The 19,912-nt window shown below is 42.5% G+C and overlaps 2 protein-coding genes across 3 annotated transcripts; one reads left to right on the top strand and one right to left on the bottom strand.

Moving 5' to 3' along the window:
• Nucleotides 1–246: 246 nt before the first annotated feature.
• RB195_004731 (uncharacterized protein) lies at nt 247–3,939 on the top strand (the record flags this gene model as incomplete). Its single annotated transcript, XM_064182707.1, has 4 exons — nt 247–335; nt 3,176–3,262; nt 3,634–3,718; nt 3,823–3,939. The coding sequence occupies 4 exons, from the start codon at nt 247–249 to the stop codon at nt 3,937–3,939; spliced, it is 378 nt and encodes a 125-aa protein (XP_064033974.1).
• A 2,058-nt stretch (nt 3,940–5,997) lies between these two features.
• RB195_004730 (uncharacterized protein) lies at nt 5,998–18,649 on the bottom strand (the record flags this gene model as incomplete). 2 transcript variants are annotated; one of them, XM_064182706.1, is made up of 14 exons in its annotated part: nt 5,998–6,088; nt 6,467–6,555; nt 7,235–7,342; nt 8,579–8,731; nt 10,901–10,976; nt 11,045–11,168; nt 11,224–14,570; nt 15,298–15,332; nt 15,392–15,478; nt 16,079–16,223; nt 17,555–17,580; nt 18,340–18,383; nt 18,465–18,510; nt 18,641–18,649. In XM_064182706.1, 14 exons carry the CDS (start codon nt 18,647–18,649, stop codon nt 5,998–6,000), a joined length of 4,380 nt encoding a protein of 1,459 aa, XP_064033973.1. The 2 variants fall into 2 exon arrangements, with proteins under 2 accessions (XP_064033973.1, XP_064033972.1); XM_064182705.1 differs by having other exon boundaries at nt 15,392–16,223.
• Nucleotides 18,650–19,912: the final 1,263 nt, after the last annotated feature.

Here is a 19,912-nt window from a genome sequence, read left to right as displayed (position 1 = left end):
AGCATTTCGTTCCTTGTTAATAGTTTCCGTTGTGAGCACGCCCTCCCAATGAATTTTTACAGATATGCCTCAAATTGAATGCTTTCTGCCATGTACTCGTATTTTTTCCGTGATTTTTGTCTTAAATAGTGATATTTTGACTAAAACATATTGTTATTTCCAGACAGCACCCGTGTTCGTTCAGACATGACATCAAACTTAATAGGTCTGCATGCGATTTAATGAGAAATTCGTTTCGCATTTTGTATGCAATTCGAATGGATGCCGCCCTCGTTGATCAACCCCGACAACACATCCACAGATCATGCACCTCCGAGTATTTTCATTATTTACAGGTATATTTTATTTATTTATTTATTTATTTATTTATTCACATACACCAATCCGTACAAAAAAAGAACAAGGAGAACGCATTCTATCTGAGTTAGAAGAAGAAAAACCGAGAAAAAAATCCGATTTCACTTTATTAACTATGGAACGTGACGCAGTCCTCATAGCGGATACATCTACCAGAAATGTCGCTTTGCTCCCATGGAAGGTAAAGGATCCTCTTATGACATTTGTTCTCTTAATCTAGAACGCTTCGTACTATCAATACATCTACCTATCAGGGTTTGGACAACCAACTAACCAACTTAGCTATCCCCGGAGGAGGGAGGAGCACAATGGGACCTTGGGCGAATCTGTCGAGGGACCTTAAGCAGTTTGGCTCAGAAACTTTCATGGTCCTTAAGGGCATCACCCCACGAATCTAAGGTAGTGCATGTTTCAGGTGTGCAATGCAATATACGTAGTCGTAGATTATGGAGAGGAAGGTGATTCCGTCCATTTCCTCCTAATAGCCGTAAAAAATTTCCCGGAAGTTGCGGCGCGTGCACGAGGCTGGCGCGCTCCAATCGCACTCGTTGTAGAAAATAGCGCTCGAAGCCATATCTTCCAGTCCGTCTTTTTACGGCAACTAGGAAGAAATGGACGAAATCACCCTTCTCCCCATAATCTACGGCCCCGTATAGGAATCGCCCCCATGAAATCCGGACCACCCCGATTCGTAGGGTGATGCCTTTGAACGACTAACCACTACAATCTAGACATACACCAGTTAGGGACAAACCAGTTAGAAGGAACGAAAGAGAAGGTTCATACAGAGTGGAATAAACGGGTTCCAGATGCTGCTATTACCAAACACTCCATTACGGAATTAACAAACGTGAAGTCCTCCAGACGTATGAGCTTAGCTCCACAGATGAAGTACACACTAAACAGACCTTCTTAAAGCCAACTAAACTTTTTAACATGTGGCTCCCCTTCTTCCTTGGAAGTTGCCCTCTATGGTCCTTGACGTTTGTGACGGATGTTATTCACCTTCTCGGACCCACACACGATCCTTCTCCTATTCTAGAAACGTTCGACGAGGGCAGAAGGACCAAAAATGGCTTTCAGAGTAATGGACACTCATTTTATAGGCATAAGCAGAGGCGGAGCAAAACGGCGCGCTTGGGCAAAGCATCTTGGCAGGACTTTAATTGAGCGACTACAGATTTTTATACATAACAATACAACTCGCTACAGTTACCAGGATTTAGTCGCCAACGACGTATAGTGATGAGCTACACCCGATTTCCCACTGCGGCACTCTTCATCCGTGCAAAACCAGATATACAAAAAGTCTTAAAGGCAGCGTATCACGAAATTGACGAGGTGTCGGGGTCAATTACACGAATCACGGTTGGGGTTTGGGGTATAGTTCACGAGTCTGAGCGTGATTACGATCAAATCTCCGTGTCATCCATAAAAGAAGGCGTGAGCGTGAACCGCACTGGCTGCAGCTGACTTGCTATGCAATAGAATACAGCAGAGAACTTCCCCCAAACTAATAAAAATAAATAATAATAAGATAACAAAAAACCAAACTGGTAATATGATTGAAATATGCAGCAGAAGCTGGTTTAGTACAATCGCAGTCGGATTGCAATCGTTCTACTACCTATAAAAAATTCTATAGTTCTTGTCGCGGATTCCACGCAACTCTTTTCACAACATCTAAAGGGCGCATGCCGCGGACGCGACAAAGGTCCCGCAGCTCTCCTCCGTTTCGCGCGCTTTTCGCTCCGCCCGCTTTCGCTGCTATAAAAGGAGCCATTCCGTGTTTCGAAATCCACAACATGTCGCCTGGCAAGCGGCAACCGGAACGGACTCGAGGAGTGAATGCGATCGGTATCGAACATCAGCGGCACTTTCGAGCAAGAACATCTGCCAAAAGGGAGGAGAAGGAGGAGAAGCTGGCACGAGCAGGAGGTAACCGGCGTCCCTGAGGTTGTCTAGCGGAGGTGAGCGCATGCTTCCGCGACCAGGACTTCGCTCATACGTCCGAGGATTTGTACTTGCCGAGTCCGTGAGTAGTGAGTGGCTGGTAGGGCCCCTTCTAGTATTGTAGTTTTATATATATGCTACTGATTGTAGTGGAGTGCACGGGAGACACAAGGGGTGAGTGGGCAAACGGCACGTATGCGTTTGCTCAACGCATTTGTGCGGTACGTGAGCATACGTGTATTGCCAAGGGCTCAAAGAGCCCAGGCCGCAGGGCGGCGGCCAGAGGTTCCATACAAGTGCCAGAGCGTAGTGTAAGTCCGGCATGGGGCCAGAGTAAGGGTAAAGTACAGGGAGGTACGGCGGTAGCCTTAGGGCCTCTCAAGGTAGTGCTCCGCGCGCCAGGGAGTGAACCATCGAGGTCGGACGCAAGCCTAGTGGCTACCGTGACCACGTGCGGATATATTCTAACCCCGACTGTCCGCACATATCGCCTTCCCCGGGGTGTTAGGGTCCTGGTGCCAGTTCCTCACGGGACCCACACATCAATGACTCCGGAACTGGACCTGAGAACCTAGAATCCGGGAACGCGACAGTTCTGATTTAACCCTTTTTCACGCGCCTTTTTCTCGGTTAGCGGAAATTGACCGTCATCACACCTGTATCGGCGAGCACTACAACCGTACTCCTACATATTCGTTTAGGGATCCTAGATAGCTACATGTAGCTACTTGAAGAAAGGTGTCCTAGTTTTCTTCAAGTAACTACATGTAGCTGGATCGAGAAAAAAATATGAGGAAGATTTTGAGCCCCAGGCACTTATCTCTTCCTTTATACTAGACAACTAACCATCCTGAGCTGATTTTAGTATTCCTGCACTTCTTCTATTCGTGGTCATTTTCATAATCAAATGGAGACCGTGTTATGAGTTCAGAGGGATGCGGCATTGTTTACGGTGAGTTTTTAATACGTTACGGATATAAGCACTCGTTCTCAAGATAGAATCGCAGTCGATTGTCTTAGACTTGCGCTAATCGCACGTTGAAAGTATTGTAGATCATGTTGAAAAAGAAACAATTTTTGCATGCTGAACTTGAGGTTTTTCACACGCTTTTTGAAAATCTTACAAATAATAGGAGGATTTTTTTAGTAATTTTCAAAATTTTAAAGTATTTTAAGAATTGAGATTTATGGGGTTCAAGTATTCAGATTACTGAATTTTTTTTGAAGATAATTTTGCGCATTTGGCTTAGTTAAGGGCCAGCTAAAGAATTCTTCAAAACAAAAATACTGGAAATAATAAAAAAAAGAAATAGTAAATTTTAGATGGTACTTGTATTGCTGTAGCAAGGAAACGCTGAAGGAAATGCAAAGTATCGACCGCGAACGTATTCTCGTCATTGATGCCGAAGTAGGTAATCCAGAAAACGGTTCACGGAGAAAGTTATCACTAAGGGTCTATCAGAGCGCCTGAACGTTTCATTTCCAAAGATTTTATTGCTGCTAAGTTTTCAGAGTCTCGCCTCCTCATCATTCTACGATTCTCCGCGAATTCCATTAAAGAAACGGGATTCGATTGAACTGTGCTCAGCTGGAGAATGCCAGCCCTCTATGACTACGCTGAATGACTAAATTTTTCCCATTATTCTCAAATATCTATCCATACACGAATAAAAATTCTACTTTGTCTACTCATTTCATAGCTACCTTGAAGAAAAACGTCATAGTTCACGAAAATGAATAAATGTACTCTAAGGAGGAATAATATCTGAAGGAAAGAAAAAATTGGAAATTTCTGCTATAATTAAGAGGCAGCGTCCAACGACTTTGACGTGATCCTGAACGATTTCAGTATTCCTGCACTCCTATTCGTGGTCATTTTCATAATCAAGCGGAGAACGTTATGAGTTTGGAGGGATGCGGCATTGTCTATGGTGAGCTTTTAATACGTTACGGATATAAAAAGCACTCGTTCTCAAAATCGATCGCAATCGATTGTCTTAGATTGTTGCGTAATTCGCACATTGTAAGTATTATAGATCATGTTGAAAAAAAAAACACAAACAATTTTTGCATGCTAGATTTGAAATTTTTCGCTTTACAGAAATCTTACAAATAATAGAAGGATATCCTAGTAATTTTTAAAAATTAAAAATATTTTTAAAAAATAGTTAAGTAGAGTTTGGATAGTAAATTGCAGCGTGGTTCCGCTTATCTTTCCCCAACCGTCGTGAAATTCATCTCCATTTCGTCACGGCTATTTTTCACAACGCGCCATCTTTGTGACACGCCGCATCGAAGTGCGAGCGGTCGAAGATCAATTATGTCTTCTCACCATATCCAGGTGGAAAAAGCGAATAGGCTGCTGAGGGGATCGGGACTGTGTACAGAGAAGTACGTTCTAACGTACATCGTAGGAACTAAAGGTTGCTGTGCCATTTTGATGTGGCACCCTTGTAAACACTTCCCTCCCCTCAGCAGCCTATTCATTGGTTTTACCTGAACAGGATGCTGAATAGACCTCATGGATTCTCGACCGCTCGCTCGTGGACGCGGCTCGTGCGCAAGGGTGAAGCGTTTTCACGTATCCCGTGGGAGCAAACGCCAACTCCACGCTGTTTTCCACAACGCTGTTTTTTTTTCAGGAATTGAGTGGTGCGGATGAACTACCGCGTTCACATAGATTGTCATCCGAGGCGAATGAGATCTACGCGCTGTGCTGTATGCTTAAAGGCATCACCCCACGAATCTGAGGTTTCAGGTGGAGTATTCTTATACGGGATAGTAGATTATGGAGAGGTTTGTGATTCCGTCCTTTAATTGCCGTAAAAAACGGCCTGGAAGATACAGCTTCGAGCGTTCCGGCGCGCTACTTTCTACAACGAGTCCGATTGGAGCGCGCTAGCCGTGTGCACACGCCGCATCTTTCGGGCCGTTTTTTTACACCAATTAGCAAGACATGGACGGAATCACCCCTCTCTCCTTAATCTACGATCCCGTATGCGGATACTCCACCTGAAATCCGTACCACCTCAGATTCGTGGAGTGATGCCTTTAAGTACTGGTGTCTGGATAACGTTAAGGAACTGCATGTGGGACAGTGTACAACTATAGCTCATAGAGGGTCACGAACGGTATAAAATCATTAATAATGGATAAACACTCATTTTTGTTATTCATGGATTACTTCGAACTCTATATTTGTCCACAGAGACCGTAAACATGGTCAGTTTCGTGACACGCTGCCTTCAAATCAATGACTCGTATACTTCCACTTCTAACACGGGAAGTTTCCGTTCAAAGTGACAATATCTGTTTAGGAGGAATGTATTGAGTTAGTGTTAAAAATGTAGAGCTCAGTTTCATTTTTCGGTTCTAGAAAGTGTATCATATGTGTGGACAGATCGGTTTGTTGATTTGGCAATATTTGTGCAAAAAATAAAACAAGACGAGATTGTGAGTGTTCGAACGGATATCGATGCTGATTTTACAAATTCTTTTTAATCCCACTTCACTTTTTTACACTTTTCCTCATTATCCAATCGATCTTACGAGTTCTCGATGTTTCGATGACAACCGATAGCAAAGGAGTGACATGGAGTTTCTATGCTTCTAGTAAAATATTCACACACTTTATTAACGTTGTTTTTGTTGTTGTGAAAACGCTTTGAAATCCTTCGCCAACGTTACTCATATTTGACATAGACTGTCAACGCAAGATCCAGGACAACCACCGCATGTTGCGCCTACTTTATAGATGTATTGATCAATAATTCGTCCTCTGTAATGCATTGCTTGAATGAATATTGAAAAAAATGGAAAATGATCAACAATTATAGTCGGGTCAAAACGACATGAATCACGAGTGTAGTTGCGATGCATTTACGTACGCGTTCGAAACGGTGCGCTGGAGGCAGCAGTTGGGACCGAGGTGGGACCGTGGCAAACTGCAGCGGTAGGTGGTGCCAGCAACGGTTTCATCACCTTGCTGCTAGCCGCTTCGGTGGAGCGTAGCGGTCAGCTGCTAGCCGCTTCGGTGGAGCGTAGCGGCTAGCAGCAGGGTGATGAAATTGTCGTTTTGACCCTGCCCTGCAGGCAACATTTTCAATTTTAAGAATTTAAACAAAAAGAGAAAAAAAACTGATACAGGGCAACTTACTGAGGGGAGTATTTGCACGCAATAACTTTTCTATGACCTACACAACTGGCGACCGCGCATCCAACCTTGTATGATTTTCCCCATGCCATCTATAGAAAATCAATACTACCAACAAGGAGAGATCATAACAAATCAAACATTATAAAAAAAAACTGCAAAACTACACGCACTTTTATGACATCTCATTTGTGAAATCTAATCCTGTTTTAGGAGAATATAAATACAAATAAATATATAAATAAATAAATATGTAAATACATAAGAGTATAAATATAAATGTAAATAAATATATAATTATAAGTAGATAAAATAAAATTCGAACAAGAAATTGATGGATGCCATCCACCATGATCTGTGAATTGTTTCGTTCATTTTAATAACTGCCACGAACTGAGCAAGGTTATGATTTTGAATTGGAAAAAAAAATTGAATAAAAATTAGTCGTTTTAAGAATTCAGAGCAAGCAATTCATAGTAATTTGTTTATTGTTGTTATTTGAAAGAATTTACACTAAACAACTAATTTAAATATGTAGTCTTTACAAAACTTCCTCATATACATCAAACGTCACACCAAACGTGTTCAAGGGGGTTGAAAAGACGCGAACGCGTCGCTACAGCCGATATGATGGATACGTCCGGGAACAAGTATAGTTGCTCTTTTTTTTGAGGATTTTAATGTCAATAGATGTATCGCAAAAGAGTATTTCGAAGCTGTAAGACAAAGTAGTTTTTAAAATTCGAAAAAAAAAACGAATAAAGGGATTACCTTTATCCATCCGAAAATCCCAGTCGACTTAGCGTGAAGCCACTTATGATAAATGACTTTTCTGTTTATCCCCCAATATATATGTTCATCCCACCATTTTTTCGTTGCCTGCAATGTGAAAGAAGACCGAATACACAAACTATCCATTACACAAATCACTTGCGAACCGCTTGAACAAACTCATTCATTAGAAGTTCGGTTTTTTTACTACACACTTTTACTACATAGTGTTGAATATTCAACACTATGTATGGTTGGTGTTAAAACCACCTGTACCTGGGTGCGGTTGCGTACGCGGACGGCTGCGTTCGAAGCGGCCGGCTGATGCTAGCGATTGAGATCAAAACGGGACTATTGCTAGTTTTAGTCAGATCGCTTCGATGAATGGTGTCAGCGATAGCAATAGCGATCCCCTTACGATCCCCGTCGCTACGCTGCACGTCGCCGCTTCGGTCGCAGCCGCTTACGGAATTACTCTGAGCTTCAGATCGTGGATTTTTTTCTGAGCCGACTTTACTTATGGAACTTTTTAGTGTTCCTATTTAGATTTATGAGTTTCTTCTGACGTCGACGTCCGTCAGAAATCGGAATCGAAACAACGTTGTACGCTCAACCGTGCCTAAAGGCGCTAAGTGGGGGGCAATTTTGGGGCCTTTGGAAAGAAGTCGCTGTGAGGGTGAGGCCCAGCAACAACGTTGTGCGCTCGAATGTGCCCAAAGGCGCTAAGTAGGGGCAATTCGGGGGCCTAGGGAGCAAAGGAAGTCCGTCGGTCCGATTTTGCTTTGCATTCCAGCGACAAGCTTTCCAGCCCCTATTCTAATATGTTGGAACCTAGGACACGAAAGATACGAAGGGGAGAGTGTAGCGTAGTCGGTACGAAGTTCCGCTGTCTGCACAATCGACCGGAAGTTCGAGTCCACCTTAGTGCTCACCAAGTCTTTCATACTTTCGGGATCGAAAAATTGGTACCAGATTTGTCTGGGGGATAGAAACACTGATTTGACACATCGGCTAGCCCCCGGAAATCATTGTATAGACCAGTTACACGATCGTAAACCTCAAGCAATTCTGAATTGAAGTCAACGGACGGTGGAGCATCCCAAGCGGATTGATTAACGCCAGGCACTCTATCCCTTAATCCTTCGGATACGAAACGTTTCAATGAGAATTACGAGGATGGCTTATTACTACCTATTCGTATTATGGATTCAATTCGAGCAATTTTTATTTCTCCTCCTTTTTCAAACTTTTCTTGGTCCGTCTTCGTATGAAATTATCGTATCTCCATTCATAAGTAAGGATCAAATCTTTTGTAGGTTTTCGTATGAATTCTACAGTACTTACCATTTCCACATAGGCTGAAGGATTTTGACAATCGTCATAGAAACCAAGTATGTTCACGTCAAGTAAAGCTTTTCTTTGAGCCTTTACTTGGTCATCATTTGGGCATTGAGCTGCCATTGTGTATGCATCAAATTCCATTTGACAATCGTATCTCTAAACGAAACGAATTGCTCGAACAAAGTGGTCAAAATTAACCTGACACAATTCTTCAATTTTCATCTTTCTTTTAAGTAGCCAGTTAAATTATTACTACATCTGCAAATATAATAATATTAAAGTGAAAATAAGGTGTTTCTTATTTTTGAATGTGCCTTTATGGGATTGATAAAGTCGAGCGAGCGTTGAAAATTCCATTTAACGATGTCTATTTGCCTCAAGAGAGGGCGGGTGCGGCGCAGTCGGTTAGAGGTCCGTTGCAACGGTCGAGGGTTCGAACCCGCCCTAGTGCTCACCGAGCCTTTCATAAATCAGAGGTCGATAAATTGGTACCAGACTTGTCTGGGAGGATAAAAACACTGATTTGACATATCGGCCCGCCCCCGCAAGTCATTGTATAGGCCAACCCCCCCGTTCCAAAATCTCAACGATTACGAATTCCAGTGAAACACGTTGGCGCATCCCAAGTGGAATGATACGCGAGTGACTTTATCTTTATGACTTTTATTTGCCTCAAGACTTTGACTACCATGACCTGCAAAGAAGTGAAATACAAATGTTTACAGTATGATCAGATGAAGGGAAGAAAAATGCATGAGAATGAGTCGGCGTGAAGAATGATGACAGAAACGGATACTGGCTGGCTGGTTCTCGCAGCTGCTAAGGTATAGCTGTTTTAAACAGTTTAAGTTTAAACAGTTCCAAGTTTTTTAAACAGTCGCAGTTCAAAAAAGACGCTAAACAACGATTTTTGAAGAATGACGAAGGATAGGCGCAAGCTACCTCCACCTCGTCAACATATTTTTCAAGTATTCTGGGTATCTGACGCATTTTTTTTTTGCCGCTCGTAGCGGCCAGATACTGCGATGCGACCGCTGCGTTCGGTTCCAGTCACATCATTTGGCAGTAACGCACACGCGTTACCATATCGCTCCTATGAGCTACACTGTTAAAGGCATCACCCCACAAATCTGAGATGGTACGGATTTCAGGTGGAGTATTCGTATACGGGATAGTAGATTGTGGTGAGGGGTGTTATTCCGTCCATATCTTCCTAATTGTCGTAAAAAACGGCCCGGAAGATGCGGCGCGTGTACAAGGCTGGCGCGCTCCAATCGAACTCATTGTGGAAAGTAGTGCGCCGGAACGATCGAAGCCATATCTTCCGGGTCGTTTTCTACGATAATTAAGAAGAAATGAACGGAATCACCCTTCTCTCAATAATCTACGATCCCGTATACGAATACTCCACCGGAAATCCGTATCACCTCAGATTCATGGACTGATACCTTTAATGTAACGCGTCACTTTCCCAGTACGGTGCGTTCGACGACGATTGTAATTCTTACATGATACAGCTGAGAGAAAATCTTAGGTATTACTGGCTTTTCTACTAGTTATTTTTTTTGTAGTGTTATGTAATCTGGAATGTTCGACCATAGAAGTATTTGATTTGTCAATAATGTTCGTTCGTTTGTATTCATAAACATAGAAACATTGCTAACGATTCTACGGCAAACCGCAAACATCAAATTTAAAATCAAATTATGAAAAGACTTCAACGCTTCATATTATCGAAAAACATGAGACATACACATTAGGAGGGTATCATAATCGCAGATAGCTATTTGATGCACATTTCATTAATTTACAAAGGTTTCATTTCCATATTTTGTTGCTTTTTTTATTGGTCTGGATAGGACTATTAACGCAAACTGATTTTGACACTTGCTCGGCTACAAAAATTCGACTAGTTCAAGAGAATGCATCCGAAAATGGCGAATATACCGAACGACACAAAGACACAAAACTCCATAGGAGTATTCATTTTCTTTTTCTAGATATCTATGGAGTTTCTATTTCCTGGAGGCTATACGCAAGAATTCCTCGTGATATTTTTTCTTCAGTTTATATTCATTGCAGCACTTTTGGTATTTGCAATCGAAGAGATTCTGTAGAGAATTTCTAGAAAGTCATTCAGCAGTTCAATTTGATGTTTGAAATTTCGCATAACCACGGCTGTTGGCTATGAAAATGGGCGGTTTTTTTTTCACAGATTTGGGAAAGCGGCTGTGTAAGAGATGAAGGTCTGTTGTGATTATTCGCTCATTTATCAGGTGAACAAAAATTCATATGATTTGGAAAAATAAAACTGAAAACCATTACCATTCGATAAAGAGTTCCTCTTGGGAAGTAAGGATTGTGTTTACCATTTATAGTTTCTCCTCTTGCTAACTCGCCCCTTAGAAATAAGACATAAGACATCAAATAGGTGAAGAGGCCATCATTTGGGCAAAGTTGAGAACTTACCTGCGCTGGTTGTGAATCGAAGTCGCTAGATTTCTTGCATGATTATTCATCCCCCGACCACCAGGACACATTCCCGCCATAGTAACGGATGAATCGATCAAGCAACCATTTGCATCTCGTCTCGCTGAAATTACTGTTGAGGGATAGTAGATCTGGAGTCGAAGCAAAAATAAACACACCAGGAGGAGCAGTTGGAGGTCTAGTCGGTGGCGGAGTAGGATGGGTAGGAGCGGGTGTTGGAGGTGCAGTCGGTGGCGGAGTAGGATGGGTAGGAGCAGGTGTTGGAGGTGCAGTCGGTGGCGGAGTAGGATGGGTAGGAGCAGGTGTTGGAGGTGCAGTCGGTTTCGGACGAGGACAAGGTTTTTGTTGTCGTTCTTTTCTCTTTTTGCGACAAATTTTTTTCCTCTTCACACAACGTGTCGCTGGATGATATGGACAATCGTAATCGGACTCACATGGAAGATCTAGCCTAATGCATACGTTGTTTACACACACACGATCCTTCCCTTCCACCTTACATTGTCTGTTATTTCTGCACTGTTTCCCCAGCTTAACGCAATGCGTGCCAAGACAACGATAATCTGGATAAAGAGGACAATCGTCATTGTTGTGACAACGACGACGCCTTACGCACAATGAGCGTACACATTCTTTCTTTTCAGGACAGTCATCGTCTGTTCTACAGTTTTGTAGTTCTGCACATTGCCTATTTGAACACTCCATATAAGGATAGGATGGGCAGTCTGAATCGTGACTGCAACTCTGACGAGTAGAGGGTGTTGGAGTTCTAGTCGGTGTCGGAGTAGGATGGGTAGGAGCAGGTGTTGGAGGTGCAGTCGGTGGCGGAGTAGGATGGGTAGGAGCAGGTGTTGGAGGTGCAGTCGGTGGCGGAGTAGGATGGGTAGGAGCAGGTGTTGGAGGTCTAGTCGGTGTCGGAGTAGGATATGTAGCAGCGGGTGTTGGAGATCTAGTCGGTGGCGGAGTAGGACGGGCAGTAGTGGGTTTTGGGATTCCAGTCGGTTTTGGACGAGGACAAGGTTTTTGTTGTCGTTCTTTTCTCTTTTTGCGACAAATTTTTTTCCTCTTCACACAACGTGTCGCTGGATGATATGGACAATCGTAATCGGACTCACATGGAAGATCTAGCCTAATGCATACGTTGTTTACACACACACGATCCTTCCCTTCCACCTTACATTGTCTGTTATTTTTGCACTGTTTCCCCAGCTTAACGCAATGCGTGCCAAGACAACGATTTTCTGGATAAAAAGGACAATCATCATTGCTTCCGCAGAGACGACGCCTTACGCACAATGAGCGTACACATTCTTTCTTTTCAGGACAGTCATCGTCTGTTCTACATTTTTGTAGTTCTGCACATTGTCTATTTGAACACTCCATATAAGGATAGGATGGGCAATCTGAATCTTGACTGCAACTCGGCCCAGCTTCAACACATCTTGAGTTTACACAGCTCAAACTTCTATGGATTTTCGCACATACCGAATTATCATCGCATGTCATTCCCATTGGGTAACAAACTCCGTCTAGACAATGTTCATCCGGATATGAAGGACAATCCTGGTTCCTTTTACAATATTTATCCTTCTTTTGGCAACGTGATTTGACACAAATTGTGTCAGGTCTATACGGGCAATCATCATCCACTACACATTCCTGTCCAATCTTCCTACACTTCCGGGCTACACAGACCGTCTGAGGATGATGCGGACAGTCAGTATCATTCTCACATGTTTCTCCAACACGGTAACATCGTTGGTTCAGACACTGTAATTCTGGATAGAAGATACAATCTCGGTCATTCTCACAACTTTGGCCTGCTCCTTCACAACGAGATCTGATGCAAATCAAGTCCGGCCTAAATGGACAGTCGTCATCACTTCGACATTCCTGTCCTACCTTTATGCATTTTTCATTTATACAACGTGTGTGTGGAAAATGTGGACAATCGCGATCCCTCGTGCATTTTCCTCCGATTCGATAACAGCCTTTATCCAAACATGCCATCGATGATGGACAGTCGCTGTCCCTATCGCAGTATTGACCTTCTCTAACGCAAACTGATTTGATACAAATTGTATCAGGTCTGTAAGGACAATCCTCGTCTTTATAACATTTTTGATTAAGTTTCACACATTTCGAGTTCAAGCAAACCATCATTGGAAAATATCTACAGTCGCGATCGACTACACAGCCCTGTTCAGCTCTGACGCACCGTGAATCGATGCAAACCGTCTGCGGATGGGAGGGGCATTCTGTGTCCTCAGTACAAGCCTGTCCAAGCTGTAGGCACTCGCTATTCAAGCAAAACTCATCTGGATATTTTGAACAGTCAGTGTCTCTTCTGCAGCTTTGTCTGCCCGCTGAACACTCCGAGTTTATGCACCTAGTGTTCGGATAGGCGCAATCACTATCGGAAGTGCATCCCTTTGAGCAGGCGTGGTTGATGCACTTAGTGTTCGGATAGGTACAGTCACTATCGGAAGCGCATCCTTTTGAGCAAGCGTGGTTGATGCACCTGACATGCAGTGTAAATGGGCAATCAGCATCGACCTGACAGTACTGACCGATTTTTTGGCATTGAGACTCGATGCAAGATGTTTTCGGATAATCCCTGCAATCTTTGTCGATTCTGCATGTGGGGATCTTGATACATTTGAATTTTATGCAGTATGTAAGTGGATACTCCGGGCACATTGAGTCCTCATGACAAGCTTGACCTATCCTCACGCATTTTGATTTCAAACAAACAGTTTCAGGATTGTGTGGACAATCTGAGTCAATCCTACATGCTTGGCCTATTTTGACGCATTCGTTCTTGATACAGTAAATCATTGGATCAAGAGGGCAGTCTGAATCAATGCGACATTGTCCGAGCTTCTGACACTGCGAGCGAATGCAAAATGATCCCGTGTAGTCGCTACAATCGACGTCGTTCTTGCACGCAATAGCTTTGACACATCTCGATTCGAGACATATTGTTTGGGGGAAATATGGGCAATCCTTGTTTACCATGCAAGATTGTGATAATTTGATGCAGCGAGAGCTGATACAGTAGGATCCCTTGAGCGGGCAGTCATTGTCGGATTGGCAAGAATGAGATATCTTTCTGCAAGTATTCTCGATGCACTCCATTTTAGGAGAGGAAGGGCAATCGAGATCATTTCTACATTTGCGTGTGGTACACTTGAAGTTCACACATTCAGTATATGGTTGCAGAGGGCAATCCGCATTTGTACGACATTCTCCCTGAAGTTTCACGCACTGAGAATCGATGCACTTTGTTTCTGGATAAAATGGACAATCTTCATCCACACTGCACATCTGTCGTATCCTCATACATTGAAATCGTACGCATTGTGATTCAGGATAGGGAGGGCAAACATCATCTGTTCTGCAGGAAGCACCTTCCCTCACACAGAAACCGTCTACGCATTTTATTTCACGAGAGGAAGAGCAATCTTCATCCGCTGAGCAACGCCTTCCAGAAGGCAAAACGAAGACTCTGAAATAGTTGAAAGTTCTCAGCGTCTCAGGCCAACTATACTATAAAATGTAAAGCGGAACTGTTTTGATTTTTTAAAACAAAAGCCACAAAACCTTCTTCCAGTCACCCCGATATTTCAGCCACTCTTACGTGTCTGTTTGTTTCAAAAAGGGCAGTGAGGGAAACGAAAATTCTGATATTACAAGATAACTTTTCGTTACGTAGCTAACTATTTAGTCTTTACAGCTCCTGCTTTCCATAGATGCAACTACAAAGAGTGGTAAAAAGAAATCTATACACAAAGGAATGGAGACTGGACAGTGAGTGGTGGTATGGATGGATTCAGGCTTGTAGCTGCTAATATGGAAATAATATGGAAATAAATATACCATGTTAATTCCATTAATTTGACCCGAAAAATTCAGCACTCTGCTTTTTTCAGCAAATGTACTTTAAATTTCTATCCAAAGATACTATAGTCTATTTGAAGTTTTCAATATCGCAGAGATTTGATGGAGAAGATAGTTATATCTAAAATTTGACTGTTAGAATACAGAAAAATACTTGTTAGATGAACTTTACTCTGTTTATAATGCGAAAATTGGAGTTGGTTCGCTTTGAAATTGAGATCCAGATAATAGTGTTTCTAATTAAGTGATTAAATCCCTCATCAAAAGTCTTTTTTTTTCGATAGCACGACCTCTATTGCACTATACTTTAAAAGAAAAGTGAATTATTGACTTACTCCCCAACGGTAACCTTGGTAATGTTGAAGAATATCTGAAAACTGTTAACAACGTAATAGATGAAATTCCCAGGAAAAGTGAAAATTTGCTTGCCTTGAGCCCATTTTGGTCCTTTTTTACACACCTTTGATTCACACATCTCGTACTCCTGCCAGGACAATCTGTATCCACACTGCACGTCTGTCCAAGTTTAACACAAGTACGCTCAATGCAATACAAAGAAGGATGGAAGTTGCAGTCGGAATCAGTTCTGCATGACTGTTCCAACTTTAGGCAAATTGATCTTATGCAGTATGTTTGAGAATTGTCACCACAATCGGCATCGCTTTTGCACGTGGTCATTCTGACACATTTTGAATTAAAGCAGCGAAGATGTGAAGGACAATCGCTATCTGTCGTGCATGATTCTTTATTTTCTAATCCCATGTTAAGATCTCGAAGTACGCACCGCGAATTATGACATTTCGTGAGATCTCTGTACGGGCAATCCTCGTCGGCAGCACACGTTTGATACAACCACCTGCATCTATATTGTATGCAAAATGTATGTTCCCGGTAGTAGCAGTCAGAATGCTGTCGACATGATCGAGTCACCTTCACGCACTTGTAGCCAAGACATTCTGTATCTGGATATCTAAGACAATCGTTGTCTGTGGAGCATTGCACTGGTTTTACGCACACTGATTCGAGGCAGTTCACACCCTCGAGGTGGTACGGGCAGTCCTCATTATCTCTACATGATTGTCCTAGCTGCATACAGCGCGATTCTACGCAATATACCTGGTTTTGAACAGGACAGTCTTGATCGCTATCACATTGGCTACCAAGCTTCATGCAATATTTTCCGATGCAGCGAGTTCCTGGAAAGAGCATAGAGCACTCTTCGTCCGATCTGCAGTACCGATTCGAAGGCAAGAGATAGATGCTGAAACAAGTACGTGTTTAGGAGGCTTTTAGAGACGAAATTAGGGCGAACAATGGACGTAACTACTGCCTCGTCGTTGACGAAAATACCCACTCAAAGTGAGCTGGTCGCAACAATCTTTGTGATTGCGTTATAAGAATAACTTACTGAGGTTGGAATCCAAACACATCTCCTATACTCATCCCCACTGCCAACGACGATGTCAACGACTTAATGTATGCTTTTCCCGTTGATGAATGAAATTCCAAACATATCTCTAGTCTTCAAATGCAAATGACACTTTAAAATGATTAGGTTGAGTTGTATGTTGAAAAAGAACGAGAAGATCTGCTTCTAATAAGTTAGCTACCTATTTTTTCACAAATTTTACATACTCTTTAGATTTTCATAGTTTCCTAGTCACACATCGATAATCATCCGCCAATATATTCAATCAGTGTCCATCACATTGCTCCGTCGTCCTGAGAGGATTACTGTTCCCTAGCAAGAAGTGGACTTAAACTGAAAGCACAACTAAGCAGTGCATTCGAGGTCAGTGAAAAAATTTAACAGTTTTTGCTTCAGAAAATGGTCAATCAAGTCAACAAGTGGTCCAATGAAACGAGGTCTGGAAAGTAGAGGGATGGGAATTATCTCATAACTCAGGACCTCAGGATGAGTGACGGAAACGCTATGAAGCGGTGCGTTGTCGTAGAGAGGGTGAATGGCCGCAGTTCCCGGCCGCGGAGCTGCAGCTTGACTTCGGAATCGACTGTCCAGGCAGCTATTCTCACCATACATTCATTCCTCATGAGTCCCAGAAGCAATGGAAGAAAACCCTCCGTTGCTTCTGGGAGTTAGTTGCGGCTGCCAGAGTGCGTTCGTGTTGTGTGGACTTTTGTTTCAGATCGAAGAAGTGAAGTAACAGATTGACAAAACTGAGAATCTTAACACATCAATAGATCCACCAGCGGCCTGTTTTATCTATTAGTGTCTATTCCAATAGGATAAAACACGCTTTTCATCTGAGAATTTTAAAGGAATCATCCCACGAATCTGACATGGTATCGACTTCCTACGCCCAAATACTATACGGGGCGTAGATTGCAAAAACGGGTGGGATCTCGCTCATCTCTCCCTACAGATCACTACCTCTGAATGCGGTTCCTTAAGACGACCTCTATTGCATCGCACCACTCTTGAGCCCCGCCCCCGCTTGCGATTCGTCGGAAATACATTCGGACGTCCCAAATAGGCAATTCATTTCATCCGACGAATCGCTGAATCCGAATTTAACGACGACTTTAAAGAAATTATGAAATGTAGAGAGTGAATAATTACGAGCAACTTACATTCCAATGGTATCGACAGGTTTAATCTGAAATGCAAATCCGACTAAATTTGTTAAAAGTAAGATGTTAAAAGAAGAGATCAAATCATAAATATAGCGTATTTTACCAAAATAAGTCATCTCACATGACATTTAATGCAGAATTGCTCTTAAAGGCAGCATACCACGAATCTGAGGTGGTGCGGATGTCAGGTGGAGTATCCGTGTACGGGGTCGTACATTATGAAGACGGGGGTAGTTCCGCTCATCTCTCCCTGCGTCACTGCAAAGGGCCGCCACTAGAATGCTGTTTTGTACGACACCATCTATTGCAACGCTCCACCCCTTGCACCACCTACGCCCTGCGATTCGTCAAAATCAATTCGGACTGCTCCGATAGGCAGAAAGGGACGCTTCGCGTGCAAGGGTGGCGCGCTGTAATAGAAGACATCGTAAAAAACAGCGTTCAGGGAACGGCTGCTTGCAGTGATTTAGGGGGAGATGAGCGGAACTGCCCCGGTCTCCATAATTTACCACCCCGTATACGGATACTCCACTTGAAATCCGTACCATCCCAGATTTGTGGTATGCTGCCTTTAACTCGGAAATGTGCTAACACTTGAAATAGTTCCCAACACAGAATTGTGGATGTAAACAAATGCGCGGTTTAGTTTCCTCCTCTCAAAAGACACGTGCACGTTTGTTTTTTTCCTGCCGCAAAACCTTCTTCGAGTTCAATATGAATTGTCTTGACTTCCTATTTGAGTGTTACGAAATTTGAAAGAAAACAAATGTATTTTGACTCACGTCATATCTGATTTCTATTTGACCACTTTGTTGAAGCTCAGAAACTGAATGAATTATAGTTTCAAGAACAGAAGACGCCTACTTAAATATGATCCGCTACAGATGGTCATGGCTAAAAACCATACCTCCATAGGAACTAGTGAATAACACCACCGTCCATAAATAATAAGCCTGAAATAAAGCTCCACAAAATTGACTTGGGACTTGAAAAGATGTTAGGATTTTCGTTTTTGACGTAGAAAAAACGTATTTTGCTTGAAAACCTAATGATATGTCAATTAAAGCAGTTGAAGTTACTTACCAGTATCATAGCCAATGAACGTTCTCCCAAGCAGTGCCTCTGGAGTATTTATTTTTGCAAAAGTCAGGGCACGTGTGAAAATGAATCAAGAGACCTGCAGAAATTTTTTCACACTAGTTGATGTTCCTTTTCTTTAGCTAATAGTTCTGATCACAACTCTGTGATCAGAACTATTAGCTAAAGAAAAGGAACATCAACTAGTTAAATAATCTCAAAGAAAAAAGTGAAGGAAAATTCGCAATTAATTCTCGAAATGAACGTTGAGAGGCATTTACCTCTACAGAAACGAGGATTAACCGCATAAAATATGCTATTTTTGTTCACATTATGTAACAAAGCTCCATTCGTAGAATTTACACTGTTTCGCTTCACTGCTTTTTCTTTATTTGTCTGTTACAACACTACTAAGTTGTGCTCCAAATTTGTTTCTGACGGAAAACCCTCGAAATCCTTGAGAGTGGGTATGATTAAATATTGTAAAAGCCATTCAAAAGCAAATGAGCCAACCGCTGATTTCAGGTATACTTCAAGAAGATTTGACAAATGTGCGACCTGAAAACAGGGGAGTTTTGCCATCCTTCGTGGATTACCTTCACATCCAAACAAACAAAACAACACATCCTGCCATAGCACAAGGATACATATCCGGATAAGCGTTTGCAAGGTTTCTGGAACTTCGCTAGGTTTGGGCTTGTTTGTCAAAAACGAACAAAGTAGGTGTTTTGTCGATAGTCCAATTTAGCAACAGCCAAGATTGTTAACAAACTTTGATAGTTTATTTGATTTCGTGCAAAATGCGGTGAAGAATATATTGGCGAAACAGGGCGATCCATTTGTGTTCGTATTGAAGAACATCTGGATGGGATGAAACATTCAAACGCAGCAATCCCTCTCGGAACCCATCGCAGAAAATGTCATGAAAATGCTCCTTTCTGCATTGGTGCCACGATCCTATCGTACGAACCCGAAATTATAGCTCGCAGAACTTTAGAAGCGTTTTGGATAAATGCAAAAGGTCCAAAAATGAATAGAAAGGAAGAGTGCTTAGCCGTGACCAACGAGCTGGCTCTGTATCAAGACCTTTGCGGGTTTGATCTACGGGGTCATATGCGGGTCGCATCCTAATTAGTATTAGCGGAGCGATTGCACCACGCGGATATCCGCTAACATTACGGCAATGCGGCTACTGAGGTAGGCACAACGATTTGGGCTTTTTTGGTTTTTGTTTCCGGGTGTAATATCCTAGGGGATGATGACTTGTTCTGGATGAGG

This window comes from Necator americanus, chromosome I (genome assembly GCF_031761385.1).
Source record: "Necator americanus strain Aroian chromosome I, whole genome shotgun sequence".
NCBI lineage: Eukaryota > Metazoa > Nematoda > Chromadorea > Rhabditida > Ancylostomatidae > Necator > Necator americanus.
The sequence above is the reverse complement of the archived record's forward strand: the minus strand, read 5'-3'. Positions and strand labels throughout refer to the sequence as shown.